We start from the raw sequence: 19,773 nt of genomic DNA, 5'->3' as shown, positions 1-19,773 counted from the left end.
CAGCTGGATTTTTCTTTTTTCTTTTTTTTAAGTCTCAACAACTAAAGGCGTAGAATTGATAAATATTTGATCAAGAAACCAGATTTTCACAACAAAAAATAGGTAATCGTCGAGTTAATTACAAAGGGGTAAACCACTTTCGAAAATTTCTGTCAATCCAAATTAACTTCAAAACAATTATACAAAAGTGGCTTATCCCTTGGGTTAGGTAGTTGTAGTTGTAGGTAAGGGTCTTTAAAAATTTTATCTAGTTATTGTAAACGTTAGAGAACTTTGGCAAGTAAAATTCCTTCCTCTAGTTGATTGTACCTCGTGTCAAACGTCGCCCCCCTTTCCAGGAAGGGGGAAGTGAGATACCACGTGACTGATCAAATATTGAAAGGAAAATGGTATTTATTGGGAGAGCCTTTTATCGGAAAGCGGGAGTCTCTTTTAAATATCAACGTTTTAACTTCCGAGTGGGACGGTCGCCACCCGGAGTCTTTTCGCCCCCGAGATTTATAAGTTTAATCGCAGTTTATAAACTTTACAAGCATGAAATTCGAGGTGGGTTCTTTCCTTTGCTTCTTGTTCCTCGTTCTGGTGACCATTTGCGACTCCCAGAAAGATATCCAGGTGGCTAATTGCGGTGAGTTTTAATTCACAAATTTTCTTTTCAAAAGAATTCCAATAATTTAATACTCCGCTTAATTAATATCCCCCACTATTTCGAATTGTTTACGGAGCTCTAGTTACAATTTAAAAATACTTCACTAAACCAATAGTATTTATATCAGTATAATATAGCTTAAGTTTCTACGAATAGGTTTTAATTTTTAACTCTGAAAATAAACGTTTTAACAAAATTTGTTTTATAATCAATCATTTCTTGTTAAAGAAGTTTAGCGTAAACTGAATTAGTATGCCTTGAGAATATCGTAAGTGATTGTATCAATACTACTCTATGAAATACTTGATTTAATATCAGCATCATCCAAAAATGGGAAAACTGTTGATACAAAGAAATTAATAGTAACGATATACAAATAGATTATAGAATTTGGAAAACGCTGCCTCTGTCACCCACGAAATTATCACGTCCCGTAGTGTTAGCCCAAAGATATTAAATGAGTAAATAATAATTTATTTGATTCCAGAAGCTTAAAATGGAGATTTTATTGTTCTAAAAGATATTTTATTTTCGTAAAAAGCAAATAATAGACATCCCGAGAAGTTTTTCTAATAAGTAGGCACTCGTTCTATCTTTTATACCAGAGCCTCCGCCTAATAAGCGCTCACTATGCTATAATATTTAAAAGCCTCTCACGCCCAACCTGGCATTGACCCCGAATCCAAAGCAAACTTAACACAAATCGAGGGTTTTGAATATATAAAGTGTGACACAATTTTCCCCAAAATTAATTCGCTGATTGGAAGGCAATTAGCTATAGTTTCAATGTCTTTATCGGCAGGGGGTTCGGATGAAATTAAAGTCTCCGTGACACCATGCAGTAAGGAGCCTTGCTCTTTGAATAAAGGATCTGTGGCAACTGTGCAAGCGACATTCGTAGCTAGTAAGTGCGAAAAATCTTTACAAAACTACCACGATTAAATTTATTCAACTCTTTCGTTCAGACCAAGATTCTAGCAAACTCAAATTGAAAATTTCGGCAAAGGTACGTAATTTCGACGCTCCGTTTCCCGGACTTCGAAATAACGCTTGCAGAGGTCAGGGTTTGACCTGTCCTTTAGTGAAAGGCAAAACGTACACTTTCAAATATGGACTTCGAATTTTGCCCTTTTATCCCGCGGTAAGAATTTTACCTATTTTTTCTTTTGGTGACGCGTTGAACGTGTCTGTGGTTTTCTTACCAATGTGTTAAGAATATATAATAATATTTAATTGATAATTATTTATGTTTCAGTTAAAAACCAACGCTACTTTTAATATAATCGGTGATCGTGGTACGGTTCTGTGTTTCACTGCCCCAGTTGAAATCAGATAAAAACCACACTTACCTTGTTATCATCTTTCACTCATGGCCAGTTCGTATTCTTCACGAAGCTCCTCGTTTTAGTTCCAATTTGTTGTAAAGTTCAAAATTACTATTCGAGATGGAAATAAATTGAAAGTTTTTATCACTAATTATGATTGTAATATTTTTTAACCACGGTGAGACAGGAAATTAATTTGTCCGTTCTATTTAAATTTTTTTCCTCTCCATATTGACAAGGCCCTATTTTGTTAGGAAAGTGAAAAATCAGTGAAAGTGGTTTAAAACCCTCTGGCGAATTCAAAATGAGGTCGACTAAATTTTACGGAAGAAAACTATGGAACTAACGAAGCGTCGAATTTTAACATATCCGTTAGCTTACTTCCCATAGTTCCGCATTTAATTTTTTTTATTTATTTATTTCACTTCAATAAAAAAGCGTTACGTACCATTCAAAAGAGGTCATATTTTTGTACAAATATCATTGATATACCACCATTACATATAATACATTTCTAAACTGCTTATTATTTGTTAATAACAGAAATTTTTTTTTTCAGGATCTGGACGCAACATTCATTCATTTCAATAAAGTATTGTAGGCCCTATCATTTTATTTATTTATCTTTAATAAAACCAAATGTAATATACTAATAATGAAATATATGTATTATACTTCAAATTAAAAATTTGCATGATATTCAAAAATCTGGATGATAAAATCCTTTTTACCAAGATCTCATTCATTAATTAATTCAGGTTATTGTGTTTTTATGTCGTTTTATTGTGGTTTATGTATGGTGTTCTTCGCTGTTTTGTTGTGTTCTTTGCTGTTTTATTGTGTTCTTTTCTGTTTTATTGTGTTCTTTGCTATTTTATTTTGGTTTTATGCTATTTTATTTTGTTTTATGCTGTTTTATTGTGTTTTATGCTGTTTTATTGTGTGTCTAAGCTGTTTTATTGTGTTTGGGCTAAAATATTCCATAAAAGTTATGATATTAGTTAGAAATCTATGCGTTATTCCACAGTTAAAAAATATGTTTGATATTCCCTAGCTTTTTCTCACAGAATGGACATTTGGTTGTACAATCTTGAAGCTAAAACTGGTAGCGTTATATTACCTATAGCTATTTTCCACAGATTACTATTTTCCTTGGGGAAAAAACACGGGTACCATTTAGTTTAAAATTTAAATTATTTGGTTTCTCAAATATCGCTAAAAATCTGTATCTTAGTTGTTCGGGTTGTGGGTTAGTTAATTCTTTAAACTAACAAGGGAGATGGTTTCGAGTACGCGTCGAGTCTTATACTTCTCAGGATATTAAAGGGGCTGTCCGAACCGTGGGGCAAACGACGGTCTTCCTCACAGAACTTAGCTTTGCGGTTGGGTGAAAAGGAAGGATGGGTCGCCAAGCCCCTTTAACTTCTGATATTTGTTACTGTGTTTCAGTTTAAAATTAAATTGCTAATTAAAGCATTCCAAGTATTAACACTAGTGTTTATGACCAAAATGAGTTAAAAATAAACTTTTCTAATTTCAAAGAAAAATACAAGCATCTGCTGCATCATGAGTCTATTGACGTCTTCTTCCCAGTGCCAAGCAGAGGGAAGGGGGCGACGCCATTCAGTGATGAAGGAGGGCTTCTCATATCACACGACGCGAGCAAGCTTCAACGAAGTTTACTTTTTGTTTTATATCTATATACTTTTGTTTATACTTCATGAATGTACTATAGAATAAATAAATTGTTCGTCGATTTAATGAATCTCATTTTTTATTCCTTTTCTTGTCAATTAAGTTACAGGCATATATAGGATTTTAAAATGGATTAATTAGATTAAAATGGATTGGGAATATGGGTTAATTAGAGGTTCCCGGTAATCACTTTAGCACTGTTAAAGGCAGCGCGTCGAGGGGCTATTCACTAATGAAAATTTTCATTCAGTGGTGATTTTTATTTATGCTTTAAATAAGGATAGGGTTTCATTGGTGATTTAAAATGGATGGTTGCGTCTGGATTACGAGTAAACATCGAGTACTCACTAAAAACTTGTTAGCGATTTTAAACGGGATTGGGATTGTGGGTAACTTAGGGGCTACGTGTTGTTATTATTTTACTAGTTATGAACGGATAATTAAGAATTCACACATTTGACGCTAGGGGAGCTTCAAAGGTAGTTACGTATTTACTGACATCTAAAACATGATAAAATTCTGCTAGACATTCGTGTAAGCAATAGATAGTTCATAAATTGCCGCTAGGGGCGCTGTATACGTAGTTACGTATTTACTGACATCTAAAACAAAATAAAATTCTCCTAGACATTCTTGTAAGCAATAGATAGTTCATAAATTGCCGCTAGGGGCGCTGTATACGTAGTTACGTATTTACTGACATCTAAAACATGATAAAATTCTACTAGACACTCGTGTTATCAATAGACAGTTCATAAATTGCCGCTAGGGGCGCTGTATACGTAGTTACGTATTTACTGACATCTAATACATGAAGAAATTCGCCGCTAGGGGCGCTGTATACGTAGTTATGTATTTACTGACATCTAATACATGAAGAAATTTGCCGCTAGGGGCGCTGTCTATAAAATTATATAGGCCTAACGGCGTGTTCTCTTTTTTGAAATAGCGCCCACGTCACACTTCGAAGCGCCCCCAACGACGGAATTTATTATAAAACTCGGACGACATTTGTCCAGTTTCCTTTTCTCTCTGCGCCGGCGACCAGTCAACATCGTTCCTTGATCTGCTCCTCGTAATGCTGACTTTCGAAGGCAATATTGGATGGAAAGCCACGTATTACGCCGATGTTGGGACGTAACTCTAAGCTCTCCGCCATTGAATGTCCATTAGAACGTTGAAATGAACGCGGAAGGTTAAGCCTAGTTCGGTATGTGTGTAAGTCTTTCAATAATCCAATGCCATCCAGCTAGCATATTACTATTTTATTTATTTAAGAGTTTAGATTATTTAGGTAGAGTTAATTGTTAGTTAATTATGTTTATTTATTGAAAATTAACTACAATATGAAGAAATTACCAGACACGAGGTCAGTTAGACAAGGCTTAATTTAGAACATCTTAAATCAGGTAATTGGGCTCATGTTAGGGGAAATTAAATTCCTTATCTTTTTTAAATAATAAACCTCGACTGTTTGCAAATTAGGTCTCATTTAAAGGCGCGAAACTATATTACCTAAAATGAGTAACGTATGGTTAAACGGTGCCAGATTAGGTTCCACTAGGCTAGGCTAAACCTTTTATAAATTTATCCGGGCCTGGCACTAATCTCTAAGTTTTAACTTTATGCGGTCATTTTAATTTAAATTAACGAGGATATTTTTGAATTATTACGCGTAAATTATAGATTTGAGATTCTAAAATTTCATTCGTGGCAGTATTTCATTATTTTAGATAATGAACCACGGTCTATTTAATAAATTAAATGGTTTAAATTAGGGTTAACTGTTAATAAATTATAATTAATTATGCAAATTAAGTCAATTTAATAATTTTAAATTGAGCCCCGAACGCGAAGTTAAGGCTTGATTTTTAATTTATATTTACGGGAATATTTTACGTAGTTTTTTTCTTAAATTATTTTGATCAATGGTATTGTTTCCGTGAGTTATTACTTATTATTTTGTTAGTGTGATTTTTAAATTTTGTTTTTGGGAATATTTTACTTGGTTTTTCTTCGATAATTTACGGAAACAAAACCATAGATTAAAATATTTTTTTGTTAGGACCCCTCTAATTCTTATTAATATTTGTTATTAATATATTTTCATTTTTAGACGCGATGACTTTCTTGGATATTCTGTTGCTGGTCATTTGGAGACTTTTCCTAGCAGATGATTTCAACCTTTGTTAGAGACGCTCATTCCAGATGACATCTTCCTTGGATTTGCGATACAAGATGTTTTCAACCTGTGGTGGCCATGCAATCATTCTCTACAAAGATGCGATGAACATCACCGAATCTAGAAAATTCAAATTTTTATTAGAATTATATTTGCAACTACTTAATTTCTTTTTACACGTTCAAACTTCAATTTACGGTACACTTTATACTATTTTTTGCTGAAAATTTTTGTAAACACCTTATTTTTTACTTTTTGTTCAATAAATTATGCCTTAAACCACTTTTTTTGTTTTCTTAAAAATTATTTGATTAAGAGGGAAGGATTGAATTTTTTAGCTCTAAACAGATAGCCTATTTTTTGAGGACCCTCTTTTAAGCTTCTTTTAGCTTATATCAAAATGAAGACGATATTGTTTTATAATAAAAAAAATTAACCTAAAACAAGCTTAAATTGTTTTAAAAAGTAAAAAAAAGCCTAAAAAGGGCCTCAAAAATACTACCCTAAGTCCAGACCCTAAAAAATTCAAACCATCCCCTATATCGAAACTTTTTTAAGAAAACAAAGAACGTGAGGCAAGGCAAAAAATTTTTATTGAGAAAAACAATATAGGTGTTTACAAAAATTTTCTACAAAAAAATATTTAAAGCGTTCAATATATTAAAATTTTACCGCAAAAAATTAAATGAGGTAGGCTAGTTACCGATTAAATTTAAAAATAAAATTAAGTTATGTGGCGGAAAAACTTCACGGTCCAATCAGTTCGAAGGCCTCGTGTTTCGCAAATCCAAGAAAAATGTCATCTGGATTGAGGGTCCTTAACATCGGATGAATTTCCATGTGTACTTGAAAACGTCTCTGAATGACCAGCAACAGTTTATCCAAGAAAATCATTCGCGTCTAAAAATTAAAATAAATTAATTAAAAATATTAAGACAATGCCTAATTTTAAAATAAGTGCTACTTTAAGCCTAACAAAATAATAATTTACCGAAATAATCCCATATATTTAAATAATTAGCCAAATACTGGCGATAAATCGCTAAGAAAATTTTTTTTTAATAATTTAAGTTAAATTTCTTAGGCCTTGTTCAAATGTCTTAACCTCGTGGTCGTGGTTTATTTAATATTAATACAAAATTATTATTTAATAGACTGAATTTACGTAAATAATAATAATTAACTGCCTGTTTCATTTTAATTTATTAAAACAGTAAGCTATTTAAAAAAGGCTTACATTTGCTGCGCATTAACAAGTTTGTTCATTCCAACATGGCCTCGCTGAATCGATTCCAAAAGAACATTCAATGGCGGAAAAGAGCTCTAGATTCTGGATTTATTTCTTGACGGCGAAAAGAAAAATGGCTGATCGTCGGCGAAAGGTCTGATTTCCAAGAGCTGAGCAGGAAACGATCTTGACTCCACGATGCCAATCGAAGAAAGAAATTTCGGTTGATTACTCAAGAACAAAGTTCTCTCCCGCAAGATTTAGGCCCTCAAGACGTTAAAAGCAGACGACGCTAATTGGAGTAATACCGTTTTTCCGTTGGCCTATTCCATGGAGTAATTTTCTTGGAGCGAGAAGGAAACTTTCTTTAAAATTCCATAAAATTTGGTGTCTCCTACAATAGTGCTCCATACCTTCCATTGTCCTTTTCCGTGGAGTAATTTTTATGGAGCGAAAATGAAAGTTTCCCTAAAATTTGGTGTCTCCTACAATATTGCTCCATACCTTCCCTTGTCCTTTTCCATGGAGTAGTTTTTATGGAGCGAAAATTAAAGTTTCCCTAAAATTTGGTGTATCCTACAATTTTGCTCCATACCTTCCATTGTCCTTTTCCATGGAGTAATTTCCTTCCCGCTCCATAAAAATTACTCCATGGAAAAGGACAATGGAAGGTATGGAGCAATATTGTAGGAGACACCAAATTTTATGGAATTTTAATGAAAGTTTCCTTCTCGCTCCAAGAAAATTACTCCATGGAATAGGCCAACGGAAAAACGGTATTACTCCAATTAGCGTCGTCTGCTTTTAACGTCTTGAGGGCCTAAATCTTGCGGGAGAAAACTTTGTTCTTGAGTAACCCACCGAAATTTCTTTCTTCGATTGGCATCGTGGAGTCAAGATCGTTTCCTGCTCAGCTCTTGGAAATCAGACCTTTCGCCGACGATCAGCCATTTTTCTTTTCGCCGTCAAGGAATAAATCCATAATCAAGAGCTCTTTTCCGCCATTGAATGTTCTTCTGGAATCGATTCAGCGAGGCCATGTTGGAATGAACAAACTTGTTAATTCGCAGCAAATGTAAGCCTTTTTTAAATAGCTTTCTGTTTTAATAAATTAAAATGAACCAGGCAGTTAATTATTATTATTTACGTAAATTCAGTCTATTAAATAATAATTTTGTATTAATATTAAATAAACCACGACCACGAGTTTAAGACATTTGAACAAGGCTTAAGAAATTTAACTTAAATTATTAAAAAAAAATTTTCTTAGCGATTTATCGCCAGTATTTGGCTAATTATTTAAATATATGGGATTATTTCGGTAAATTATTATCTTGTTAGGCTTAAAGTAGCACTTATTTTAAAATTAGGCATTGTCTTAATATTTTTAATTAATTTATTTTAATTTTTAGACGCGAATGATTTTCTTGGATAAACTGTTGCTGGTCATTCAGAGACGTTTTCAAGTACACATGGAAGTTCATCCGATGTTAAGGACCCTCAATCCAGATGACATTTTTCTTGGATTTGCGAAACACGAGGCCTTCGAACTGATTGGACCGTGAAGTTTTTCCGCCACATAACTTAATTTTATTTTTAAATTTAATCGGTAACTAGCCTACCTCATTTAAAATTTTAATATATGGAACGCTTTAAATATTTTTTTGTAGAAAATTTTTGTAAACACCTCAATTGTTTTTTCTCAATAAAAGATTTTTGCCTTGCCTCACGTTCTTTGTTTTCTTAAAAAAGTTTCGATATAAGGGATGGTTTGAATTTTTTAGGGTCTGGACTTAGGGTAGTATTTTTGAGGCCCTTTTTAGGCTTTTTTACTTTTTAAAACAATTTAAGCTTGTTTTAGGCTAATTCTTTTTATTATAAAACAATATCGTTTTCATTTTGATATAAGCTAAAAGAAGCTTAAAAGAGGGTCCTCAGAAAATAGGCTATCTGTTTAGAGCTAAAAAATTCAAACCTTCCCTCTTAATCAAATAATTTTTAAGAAAACAAAAAAAGTGGTTTAAGGCATAATTTATTGAACAAAAAGTAAAAAATAAGGTGTTTACAAAAATTTTCAGCAAAAAATAGTATAAAGTGTACCGTAAATTGAAGTTTGAACGTGTAAAAAGAAATTAAGTAGTTGCAAATATAATTCTAATAAAAATTTGAATTTTCTAGATTCGGTGATGTTCATCGCATCTTTGTAGAGAATGATTGCATGGCCACCACAGGTTGAAAACATCTTGTATCGCAAATCCAAGGAAGATGTCATCTGGAATGAGCGTCTCTAACAAAGGTTGAAATCATCTGCTAGGAAAAGTCTCCGAATGACCAGCAACAGAATATCCAAGAAAGTCATCGCGTCTAAAAATGAAAATATATTAATAACAAATATTAATAAGAATTAGAGGGGTCCTAACAAAAAAATAATTTTAATCTATGGTTTTGTTTCCGTAAATTATCGAAGAAAAACCAAGTAAAATATTCCCAAAAACAAAATTTAAAAATCACACTAAATATTAAGCCAAATCAGAATTAAAAGGCTACTTTAAGGTCCTAGCAAAATAATAATTTAAGAAAAACCCAAGTAAAATATTCCCATAAATAAATGTAAGAATTGCACTAAATATTAAGCAATTTCCATGTCAGAATTAAACGACTACTTAAGGTCCTAACAAAATAATAAGTAATAACTCACGGAAACAATACCATTGATCAAAATAATTTAAGAAAAAAACTACGTAAAATATTCCCGTAAATATAAATTAAAAATCAAGCCTTAACTTCGCGTTCGGGGCTCAATTTAAAATTATTAAATTGACTTAATTTGCATAATTAATTATAATTTATTAACAGTTAACCCTAATTTAAACCATTTAATTTATTAAATAGACCGTGGTTCATTATCTAAAATAATGAAATACTGCCACGAATGAAATTTTAGAATCTCAAATCTATAATTTACGCGTAATAATTCAAAAATATCCTCGTTAATTTAAATTAAAATGACCGCATAAAGTTAAAACTTAGAGATTAGTGCCAGGCCCGGATAAATTTATAAAAGGTTTAGCCTAGCCTAGTGGAACCTAATCTGGCACCGTTTAACCATACGTTACTCATTTTAGGTAATATAGTTTCGCGCCTTTAAATGAGACCTAATTTGCAAACAGTCGAGGTTTATTATTTAAAAAAGATAAGGAATTTAATTTCCCCTAACATGAGCCCAATTACCTGATTTAAGATGTTCTAAATTAAGCCTTGTCTAACTGACCTCGTGTCTGGTAATTTCTTCATATTGTAGTTAATTTTCAATAAATAAACATAATTCACTAACAATTAACTCTACCTAAATAATCTAAACTCTAAAATAAATAAAATAATAATATGCTAGCTGGATGGCATTGGATTATTGAAAGACTTATACACATACCGTACTAGGCTTAACCTTCCGCGTTGATTTCGACGTTCTAATGGACATTCAATGGCGGAGAGCTTAGAGTCACGTCCCAACATCGGCGTAAAACGTGGCTTTCCATCCAATATTGCCTTCGAAAGTCAGCATTACGAGGAGCTGATCAAGGAACGATGTTGACTGGTCGCCGGCGCAGAGAGAAAAGGAAACTGGACAAGTGGCGTCCGAGTTTTATAATAAATAACGTCGTTGGGGGCGCTTCGAAGTGTGACGTGGGCGCTATTTCAAAAAAGAGAACACACCGTTAGGCCTATATAATTTTATAGACAGCGCCCCTAGCGGCGAATATCTTCATGTATTAGATGTCAGTAAATACGTAACTACGTATACAGCGCCCCTAGCGGCGAATATCTTCATGTATTAGATGTCAGTAAATACGTAACTACGTATACAGCGCCCCTAGCGGCAATTTATGAACTGTCTATTGCTTACACGAATGTCTAGTAGAATTTTATCATATTTTAGATGTCAGTAAATACGTAACTACGTATACAGCGCCCCTAGCGGCAATTTATGAACTATCTATTGCTTACAAGAATGTCTAGCAGAATTTTATCATGTTTTAGATGTCAGTAAATACGTAACTACGTATACAGCGCCCCTAGCGGCAATTTATGAACTATCTATTGCTTACAAGAATGTCTAGCAGAATTTTATCATGTTTTAGATGTCAGTAAATACGTAACTACGTATACAGCGCCCCTAGCGGCAATTTATGAACTATCTATTGCTTACAAGAATGTCTAGCAGAATTTTATCATGTTTTAGATGTCAGTAAATACGTAACTACGAACACAGCGCCCCTAGCGGCAATTTATGAACTATATTTTGCTAACACGAATGTCTAGCAGAATTTTATCATGCTTTAGATGTCAGTAAATACGTAACTACGTATAAATCGCCCCTAGCGGCAATTTATGAATTATAATTTGCTAACACGAATTGGTAGCAGAATTTTATCATGTTTTATATGTCAGTAAAATACGTAACAACGTATACAGCGCCCCTAGCGGCAATTTATATAACTATCTCTATTGGTTACACGAATGTCTAGCCGAATTTTATCATGTTTTAGATGTCAGTAAGTACGTAACTACGTACATAGCACCCCTAGCGGCATCTTATGAACTATCTATTGCTTACACGAATGTCTAGCAGAATTTTATCGTGTTTTAGATGTCAGTAAATACGTAACTACGTTTGAAGCTCCCCTTGCGTCAAATGTGTGAATTCTTCATTATCCGTTCATAACTAGTAAAATAATAACAACACGTAGCCCCTATGTTACCCACAATCCCAATCCCGTTTAAAATCGCTAACAAGTTTCTAGTGAGTAGCCCCTCGATGTTTACTCGTAATCCAGACGCAACCATTAATCCCCATCCATTTTAAATCACCAATGAATTTATCCTTTTTTAAAGCATAAATAAATATCACCACTGAATGAAAATTTTCATTAGTGAATAGCCCTCGACGCGCTGCCCTTAACAGTGCTAAAGTGATTACCGGGAACCTCTAATTAACCCATATTCCCAATCCATTTTAAAATCATATATATGCCTGTAACTTAATTGACAAGAAAAGGAATAAAAAATGAGATTTATTAAATCGACGAACAATTTAAATATTCTATAGTACATTTATGATTTATAAACAAAAGTATATAGATATAAAAACAAAAAGTAAACCGTTGAAACTTGCTCGCGTCGTGTGATATGAGAAGCCTTCTTTTATCACTGAATGGCGTCGATCCCGTACCCTCTCCTTGGCATTGGGAAGATGACGTGAATAGGCTCAAAATGAGGCAGATGCTTGTATTTTTCGTTGAAATTAGAAAAGTTCATTTTTAACTTATTATCGTCATAATTATTACTTGGAATGATTTAATTAGCAATTTAATATTAAACTGAAGCTCAATTACAAATATCAGAAGTAGATAGTTCATAAATTGCCGCTAGGGGCGCTTTATACGTAGTTACGTATTTACTGACATCTAAAGCATGATAAAATTCTGCTAGACCTTCGTGTTAGCAAAATATAGTTCATAAATTGCCGCTAGGGGCGCTGTGTTCGTAATTACGTGTTTACTGACATCTAAAACATGATAAAATTCTGCTAGACATTCTTGTAAGCAATAGATAGTTCATAAATTTCCGCTAGGGGTGCTGTATACGTAGTTACGTATTTACTGACATCTAAAACATGATAAAATTCTACTAGAAATTCGTGTAAGCAATAGATAGTTCATAAATTGCCGCTAGGGGCGCTGTATACGTAGTTACGTATTTACTGACATCTAATACATGAAGAAATTCGCCGCTAGGGGCGCTGTCTATAAAATTATATAGGCCTAACGGTGTGTTCTCTTATTTGAAATAGCGCCCACGTCACACTTCGAAGCGCCCCCAACGACGTTATTTATTATAAAACTCGGATGCCACTTTTCCAGTTTCCTTTTTTCTCTGCGCCGGCGACCAGTCAACATCGTTCCTTGATCAGCTCCTCGTAATGCTGACTTTCGAAGGCAATATTGGATGGAAAGCCACGTTTTACGCCGATGTTGGGACGTGACTCTAAGCTCTCCGCCATTGAATGTCCATTAGAACGTCGAAATGAACGCGGAAGGTTAAGCCTAGTACGGTATGTGTGTAAGTCTTTCAATAATCCAATGCCATCCAGCTAGCATATTATTATTTTATTTATTTTAGAGTTTAGATTATTTAGGTAGAGTTAATTGTTAGTTAATTATGTTTATTTATTGAAAATTAACTACAATATGAAGAAATTTCCAGACACGAGGTCAGTTAGACAAGGCTTAATTTAGAACATCTTAAATCAGGTAATTGGGCTCATGTTAGGGGAAATTAAATTCCTTATCTTTTTTAAATAATAAACCTCTACTGTTTGCAAATTAGGTCTCATTTAAAGGCGCGAAACTATATTACCTAAAATGAGTAACGTATGGTTAAACGGTGCCAGATTAGGTTCCACTAGGCTAGGCTAAACCTTTTATAAATTTATCCGGGCCTGGCACTAATCTCTAAGTTTTTACTTTATGCGGTCATTTTAATATAAATTAACGAGGGTATTTTTGAATTATTACGCGTAAATTATAGATTTGAGATTCTAAAATTTCATTCGTGGCAGTATTTGATTATTTTAGATAATGAACCACGGTCTATTTAATAAATTAAATGGTTTAAATTAGGGTTAACTGTTAATAAATTATAATTAATTATGCAAATTAAGTCAATTTAATAATTTTAAATTGAGCCCCGAACGCGAAGTTAAGGCTTGATTTTTAATTTATATTTACGGGAATATTTTACGTAGTTTTTTTCTTAAATTATTTTAATCTATGGTATTGTTTCCGTGAGTTATTACTTATTATTTTGTTAGGACCTTAAGTAGTCGTTTAATTCTGACATGGAAATTGCTTAATATTTAGTGCAATTCTTACATTTATTTATGGGAATATTTTACTTGGGTTTTTCTTAAATTATTATTTTGCTAGGACCTTAAAGTAGCCTTTTAATTCTGATTTGGCTTAATATTTAGTGTGATTTTTAAATTTTGTTTTTGGGAATATTTTACTTGGTTTTTCTTCGATAATTTACGGAAACAAAACCATAGATTAAAATTATTTTTTTGTTAGGACCCCTCTAATTCTTATTAATATTTGTTATTAATATATTTTCATTTTTAGACGCGATGACTTTCTTGGATATTCTGTTGCTGGTCATTCGGAGACTTTTCCTAGCAGATGATTTCAACCTTTGTTAGAGACGCTCATTCCAGATGACATCTTCCTTGGATTTGCGATACAAGATGTTTTCAACCTGTGGTGGCCATGCAATCATTCTCTACAAAGATGCGATGAACATCACCGAATCTAGAAAATTCAAATTTTTATTAGAATTATATTTGCAACTACTTAATTTCTTTTTACACGTTCAAACTTCAATTTACGGTACACTTTATACTATTTTTTGCTGAAAATTTTTGTAAACACCTTATTTTTTACTTTTTGTTCAATAAATTATGCCTTAAACCACTTTTTTTGTTTTCTTAAATTATTTGATTAAGAGGGAAGGTTTGAATTTTTTAGCTCTAAACAGATAGCCTATTTTTTGAGGACCCTCTTTTAAGCTTCTTTTAGCTTATATCAAAATGAAAACGATATTGTTTTATAATAAAAAAAATTAGCCTAAAACAAGCTTAAAAAGTAAAAAAAAGCCTAAAAAGGGCCTCAAAAATACTACCCTAAGTCCAGACCCTAAAATATTCAAACCATCCCCTATATCGAAACTTTTTTAAGAAAACAAAGAACGTGAGGCTAGGCAAAAATCTTTTATTGAGAAAAAACAATTGAGGTGTTTACAAAAATTTTCTACAAAAAAATATTTAAAGCGTTCCATATATTAAAATTTTAAATGAGGTAGGCTAGTTACCGATTAAATTTAAAAATAAAATTAAGTTATGTGGCGGAAAACCTTCACGGTCCAATCAGTTCGAAGGCCTCGTGTTTCGCAAATCCAAGAAAAATGTCATCTGGATTGAGGGTCCTTAACATCGGATGAACTTCCATGTGTACTTGAAAACGTCTCTGAATGACCAGCAACAGTTTATCCAAGAAAATCATTCGCGTCTAAAAATTAAAATAAATTAATTAAAAATATTAAGACAATGCCTAATTTTAAAATAAGTGCTACTTTAAGCCTAACAAGATAATAATTTACTGAAATAATCCCATATATTTAAATAATTAGCCAAATACTGGCGATAAATCGCTAAGAAAATTTTTTTTAATAATTTAAGTTAAATTTCTTAAGCCTTGTTCAAATGTCTTAAACTCGTGGTCGTGGTTTATTTAATATTAATACAAAATTATTATTTAATAGACTGAATTTACGTAAATAATTAACTGCCTGGTTCATTTTAATTTATTAAAACAGTAAGCTATTTAAAAAAGGCTTACATTTGCTGCGAATTAACAAGTTTGTTCATTCCAACATGGCCTCGCTGAATCGATTCCAGAAGAACATTCAATGGCGGAAAAGAGCTCTTGATTATGGATTTATTCCTTGACGGCGAAAAGAAAAATGGCTGACCGTCGGCGAAAGGTCTGATTTCCAAGAGCTGAGCAGGAAACGATCTTGACTCCACGATGCCAATCGAAGAAAGAAATTTCGGTGGGTTACTCAAGAACAAAGTTCTCTCCCGCAAGATTTAGGCCCTCAAGACGTTAAAAGCAGACGACGCTAATTGGAGTAATACCGTTTTTCCGTTGGCCTATTCCATGGAGTAATTTTCTTGGAGCGAGAAGGAAACTTTCTTTAAAATTCCATAAAATTTGGTGTCTCCTACAATATTGCTCCATACCTTCCATTGTCCTTTTCCATGGAGTAATTTTTATGGAGCGGGAAGGAAATTACTCCATGGAAAAGGACAATGGAAGGTATGGAGCAAAATTGTAGGATACACCAAATTTTAGGGAAACTTTAATTTTCGCTCCATAAAAACTACTCCATGGAAAAGGACAAGGGAAGGTATGGAGCAATATTGTAGGAGACACCAAATTTTAGGGAAACTTTCATTTTCGCTCCATAAAAATTACTCCACGGAAAAGAACAATGGAAGGTATGGAGCACTATTGTAGGAGACACCAAATTTTATGGAATTTTAAAGAAAGTTTCCTTCTCGCTCCAAGAAAATTACTCCATGGAATAGGCCAACGGAAAAACGGTATTACTCCAATTAGCGTCGTCTGCTTTTAACGTCTTGAGGGCCTAAATCTTGCGGGAGAGAACTTTGTTCTTGAGTAATCAACCGAAATTTCTTTCTTCGATTGGCATCGTGGAGTCAAGATCGTTTCCTGCTCAGCTCTTGGAAATCAGACCTTTCGCCGCCGATCAGCCATTTTTCTTTTCGCCGTCAAGAAATAAATCCAGAATCTAGAGCTCTTCCGCCATTGAATGTTCTTTTGGAATCGATTCAGCGAGGCCATGTTGGAATGAACAAACTTGTTAATGCGCAGCAAATGTAAGCCTTTTTTAAATAGCTTACTGTTTTAATAAATTAAAATGAAACAGGCAGTTAATTATTATTATTTACGTAAATTCAGTCTATTAAATAATAATTTTGTATTAATATTAAATAAACCACGACCACGAGGTTAAGACATTTGAACAAGGCCTAAGAAATTTAACTTAAATTATTAAAAAAAATTTTCTTAGCGATTTATCGCCAGTATTTGGCTAATTATTTAAATATATGGGATTATTTCGGTAAATTATTATTTTGTTAGGCTTAAAGTAGCACTTATTTTAAAATTAGGCATTGTCTTAATATTTTTAATTAATTTATTTTAATTTTTAGACGCGAATGATTTTCTTGGATAAACTGTTGCTGGTCATTCAGAGACGTTTTCAAGTACACATGGAAGTTCATCCGATGTTAAGGACCCTCAATCCAGATGACATTTTTCTTGGATTTGCGAAACACGAGACCTTCGAACTGATTGGACCGTGAAGTTTTTCCGCCACATAACTTAATTTTATTTTTAAATTTAATCGGTAACTAGCCTACCTCATTTAAAATTTTAATATATGGAACGCTTTAAATATTTTTTTGTAGAAAATTTTTGTAAACACCTCAATTGTTTTTTCTCAATAAAAGATTTTTGCCTTGCCTCACGTTCTTTGTTTTCTTAAAAAAGTTTCGATATAGGGGATGGTTTGAATTTTTTAGGGTCTGGACTTAGGGTAGTATTTTTGAGGCCCTTTTTAGGCTTTTTTTTACTTTTTAAAACAATTTAAGCTTGTTTTAGGTTAATTTTTTTTATTATAAAACAATATCGTCTTCATTTTGATATAAGCTAAAAGAAGCTTAAAAGAGGGTCCTCAAAAAATAGGCTATCTGTTTAGAGCTAAAAAATTCAAACCTTCCCTCTTAATCAAATAATTTTTAAGAAAACAAAAAAAGTGGTTTAAGGCATAATTTATTGAACAAAAAGTAAAAAATAAGGTGTTTACAAAAATTTTCAGCAAAAAATAGTATAAAGTGTACCGTAAATTGAAGTTTGAACGTGTAAAAAGAAATTAAGTAGTTGCAAATATAATTCTAATAAAAATTTGAATTTTCTAGATTCGGTGATGTTCATCGCATCTTTGTAGAGAATGATTGCATGGCCACCACAGGTTGAAAACATCTTGTATCGCAAATCCAAGGAAGATGTCATCTGGAATGAGCGTCTCTAACAAAGGTTGAAATCATCTGCTAGGAAAAGTCTCCGAATGACCAGCAACAGAATATCCAAGAAAGTCATCGCGTCTAAAAATGAAAATATATTAATAACAAATATTAATAAGAATTAGAGGGGTCCTAACAAAAAAATAATTTTAATCTATGGTTTTGTTTCCGTAAATTATCGAAGAAAAACCAAGTAAAATATTCCCAAAAACAAAATTTAAAAATCACACTAAATATTAAGCCAAATCAGAATTAAAAGGCTACTTTAAGGTCCTAGCAAAATAATAATTTAAGAAAAACCCAAGTAAAATATTCCCATAAATAAATGTAAGAATTGCACTAAATATTAAGCAATTTCCATGTCAGAATTAAACGACTACTTAAGGTCCTAACAAAATAATAAGTAATAACTCACGGAAACAATACCATTGATCAAAATAATTTAAGAAAAAAACTACGTAAAATATTCCCGTAAATATAAATTAAAAATCAAGCCTTAACTTCGCGTTCGGGGCTCAATTTAAAATTATTAAATTGACTTAATTTGCATAATTAATTATAATTTATTAACAGTTAACCCTAATTTAAACCATTTAATTTATTAAATAGACCGTGGTTCATTATCTAAAATAATGAAATACTGCCACGAATGAAATTTTAGAATCTCAAATCTATAATTTACGCGTAATAATTCAAAAATATCCTCGTTAATTTAAATTAAAATGACCGCATAAAGTTAAAACTTAGAGATTAGTGCCAGGCCCGGATAAATTTATAAAAGGTTTAGCCTAGCCTAGTGGAACCTAATCTGGCACCGTTTAACCATACGTTACTCATTTTAGGTAATATAGTTTCGCGCCTTTAAATGAGACCTAATTTGCAAACAGTCGAGGTTTATTATTTAAAAAAGATAAGGAATTTAATTTCCCCTAACATGAGCCCAATTACCTGATTTAAGATGTTCTAAATTAAGCCTTGTCTAACTGACCTCGTGTCTGGTAATTTCTTCATATTGTAGTTAATTTTCAATAAATAAACATAATTCACTAACAATTAACTCTACCTAAATAATCTAAACTCTAAAATAAATAAAATAATTATATGCTAGCTGGATGGCATTGGATTATTGAAAGACTTATACACATACCGTACTAGGCTTAACCTTCCGCGTTGATTTCGACGTTCTAATGGACATTCAATGGCGGAGAGCTTAGAGTCACGTCCCAACATCGGCGTAAAACGTGGCTTTCCATCCAATATTGCCTTCGAAAGTCAGCATTACGAGGAGCTGATCAAGGAACGATGTTGACTGGTCGCCGGCGCAGAGAGAAAAGGAAACTGGACAAGTGGCGTCCGAGTTTTATAATAAATAACGTCGTTGGGGGCGCTTCGAAGTGTGACGTGGGCGCTATTTCAAAAAAGAGAACACACCGTTAGGCCTATATAATTTTATAGACAGCGCCCCTAGCGGCGAATATCTTCATGTATTAGATGTCAGTAAATACGTAACTACGTATACAGCGCCCCTAGCGGCGAATATCTTCATGTATTAGATGTCAGTAAATACGTAACTACGTATACAGCGCCCCTAGCGGCAATTTATGAACTGTCTATTGCTTACACGAATGTCTAGTAGAATTTTATCATGTTTTAGATATCAGTAAATACGTAACTACGTATACAGCGCCCCTAGCGGCAATTTATGAACTATCTATTGCTTACAAGAATGTCTAGCAGAATTTTATCATGTTTTAGATGTCAGTAAATACGTAACTACGTATACAGCGCCCCTAGCGGCAATTTATGAACTATCTATTGCTTACAAGAATGTCTAGCAGAATTTTATCATGTTTTAGATGTCAAAAAATACGTAACTACGTATACAGCGCCCCTAGCGGCAATTTATGAACTATCTATTGCTTACAAGAATGTCTAGCAGAATTTTATCATGTTTTAGATGTCAGTAAATAC

General features: G+C 32.9%; 1 protein-coding gene and 3 long non-coding RNA genes across 5 annotated transcripts; 3 read left to right on the top strand and 1 right to left on the bottom strand.

Moving 5' to 3' along the window:
- Positions 1-273: 273 nt before the first annotated feature.
- Positions 274-2,125, top strand: LOC149661246 (mite group 2 allergen-like Ixo r 2). The gene is made up of 4 exons (XM_089842718.1): positions 274-628; positions 1,452-1,553; positions 1,615-1,790; positions 1,905-2,125. Exons 1-4 carry the CDS (start codon positions 535-537, stop codon positions 1,983-1,985), a joined length of 453 nt encoding a protein of 150 aa, XP_089698844.1. The 5' UTR covers positions 274-534; the 3' UTR covers positions 1,986-2,125.
- A 569-nt stretch (positions 2,126-2,694) lies between these two features.
- On the top strand, positions 2,695-3,744 carry LOC149661245 (uncharacterized). Its single transcript, XR_016368823.1, has 2 exons — positions 2,695-3,456; positions 3,517-3,744. It is a non-coding gene; the product is annotated as an uncharacterized LOC149661245 (long non-coding RNA).
- Positions 3,745-13,006: 9,262 nt separating this feature from the next.
- Positions 13,007-14,600, top strand: LOC149661244 (uncharacterized). Of its 2 annotated transcripts, none has more exons than XR_016369079.1 (2): positions 13,007-13,191; positions 14,258-14,600. It is a non-coding gene; the product is annotated as an uncharacterized LOC149661244 (long non-coding RNA). The 2 variants fall into 2 exon arrangements; XR_016369078.1 differs by having other exon boundaries at positions 13,007-13,199.
- A 392-nt stretch (positions 14,601-14,992) lies between these two features.
- On the bottom strand, positions 14,993-15,617 carry LOC149661243 (uncharacterized). The gene is made up of 2 exons (XR_016369129.1): positions 15,530-15,617; positions 14,993-15,199 (listed from the first exon to the last, which is right to left on the bottom strand). It is a non-coding gene; the product is annotated as an uncharacterized LOC149661243 (long non-coding RNA).
- Between the last annotated feature and the right edge of the window lie 4,156 nt (positions 15,618-19,773).

This window comes from Phalangium opilio, unplaced genomic scaffold (genome assembly GCF_054372755.1).
Source record: "Phalangium opilio isolate 3A_F unplaced genomic scaffold, DU_Popi_V2 ptg000070l_1, whole genome shotgun sequence".
NCBI classification, from domain to species: domain Eukaryota; kingdom Metazoa; phylum Arthropoda; class Arachnida; order Opiliones; family Phalangiidae; genus Phalangium; species Phalangium opilio.
Note: the sequence above shows the minus strand (reverse complement) of the source record. Positions and strands in the feature narration are given on the sequence as shown.

Bases quoted from the DNA above. Each gene is read 5' to 3' on its own strand.
- LOC149661246 (XM_089842718.1), top strand. From the start codon at position 535: ATGAAATTCGAGGTGGGTTCTTTCCTTTGCTTCTTGTTCCTCGTTCTG. The intron at 629-1,451 runs GTGAGTTTTAAT...CTTTATCGGCAG, and splicing joins TATCCAGGTGGCTAATTGCG to GGGGTTCGGATGAAATTAAA. The intron at 1,791-1,904 runs GTAAGAATTTTA...TTTATGTTTCAG, and splicing joins TTTTGCCCTTTTATCCCGCG to TTAAAAACCAACGCTACTTT.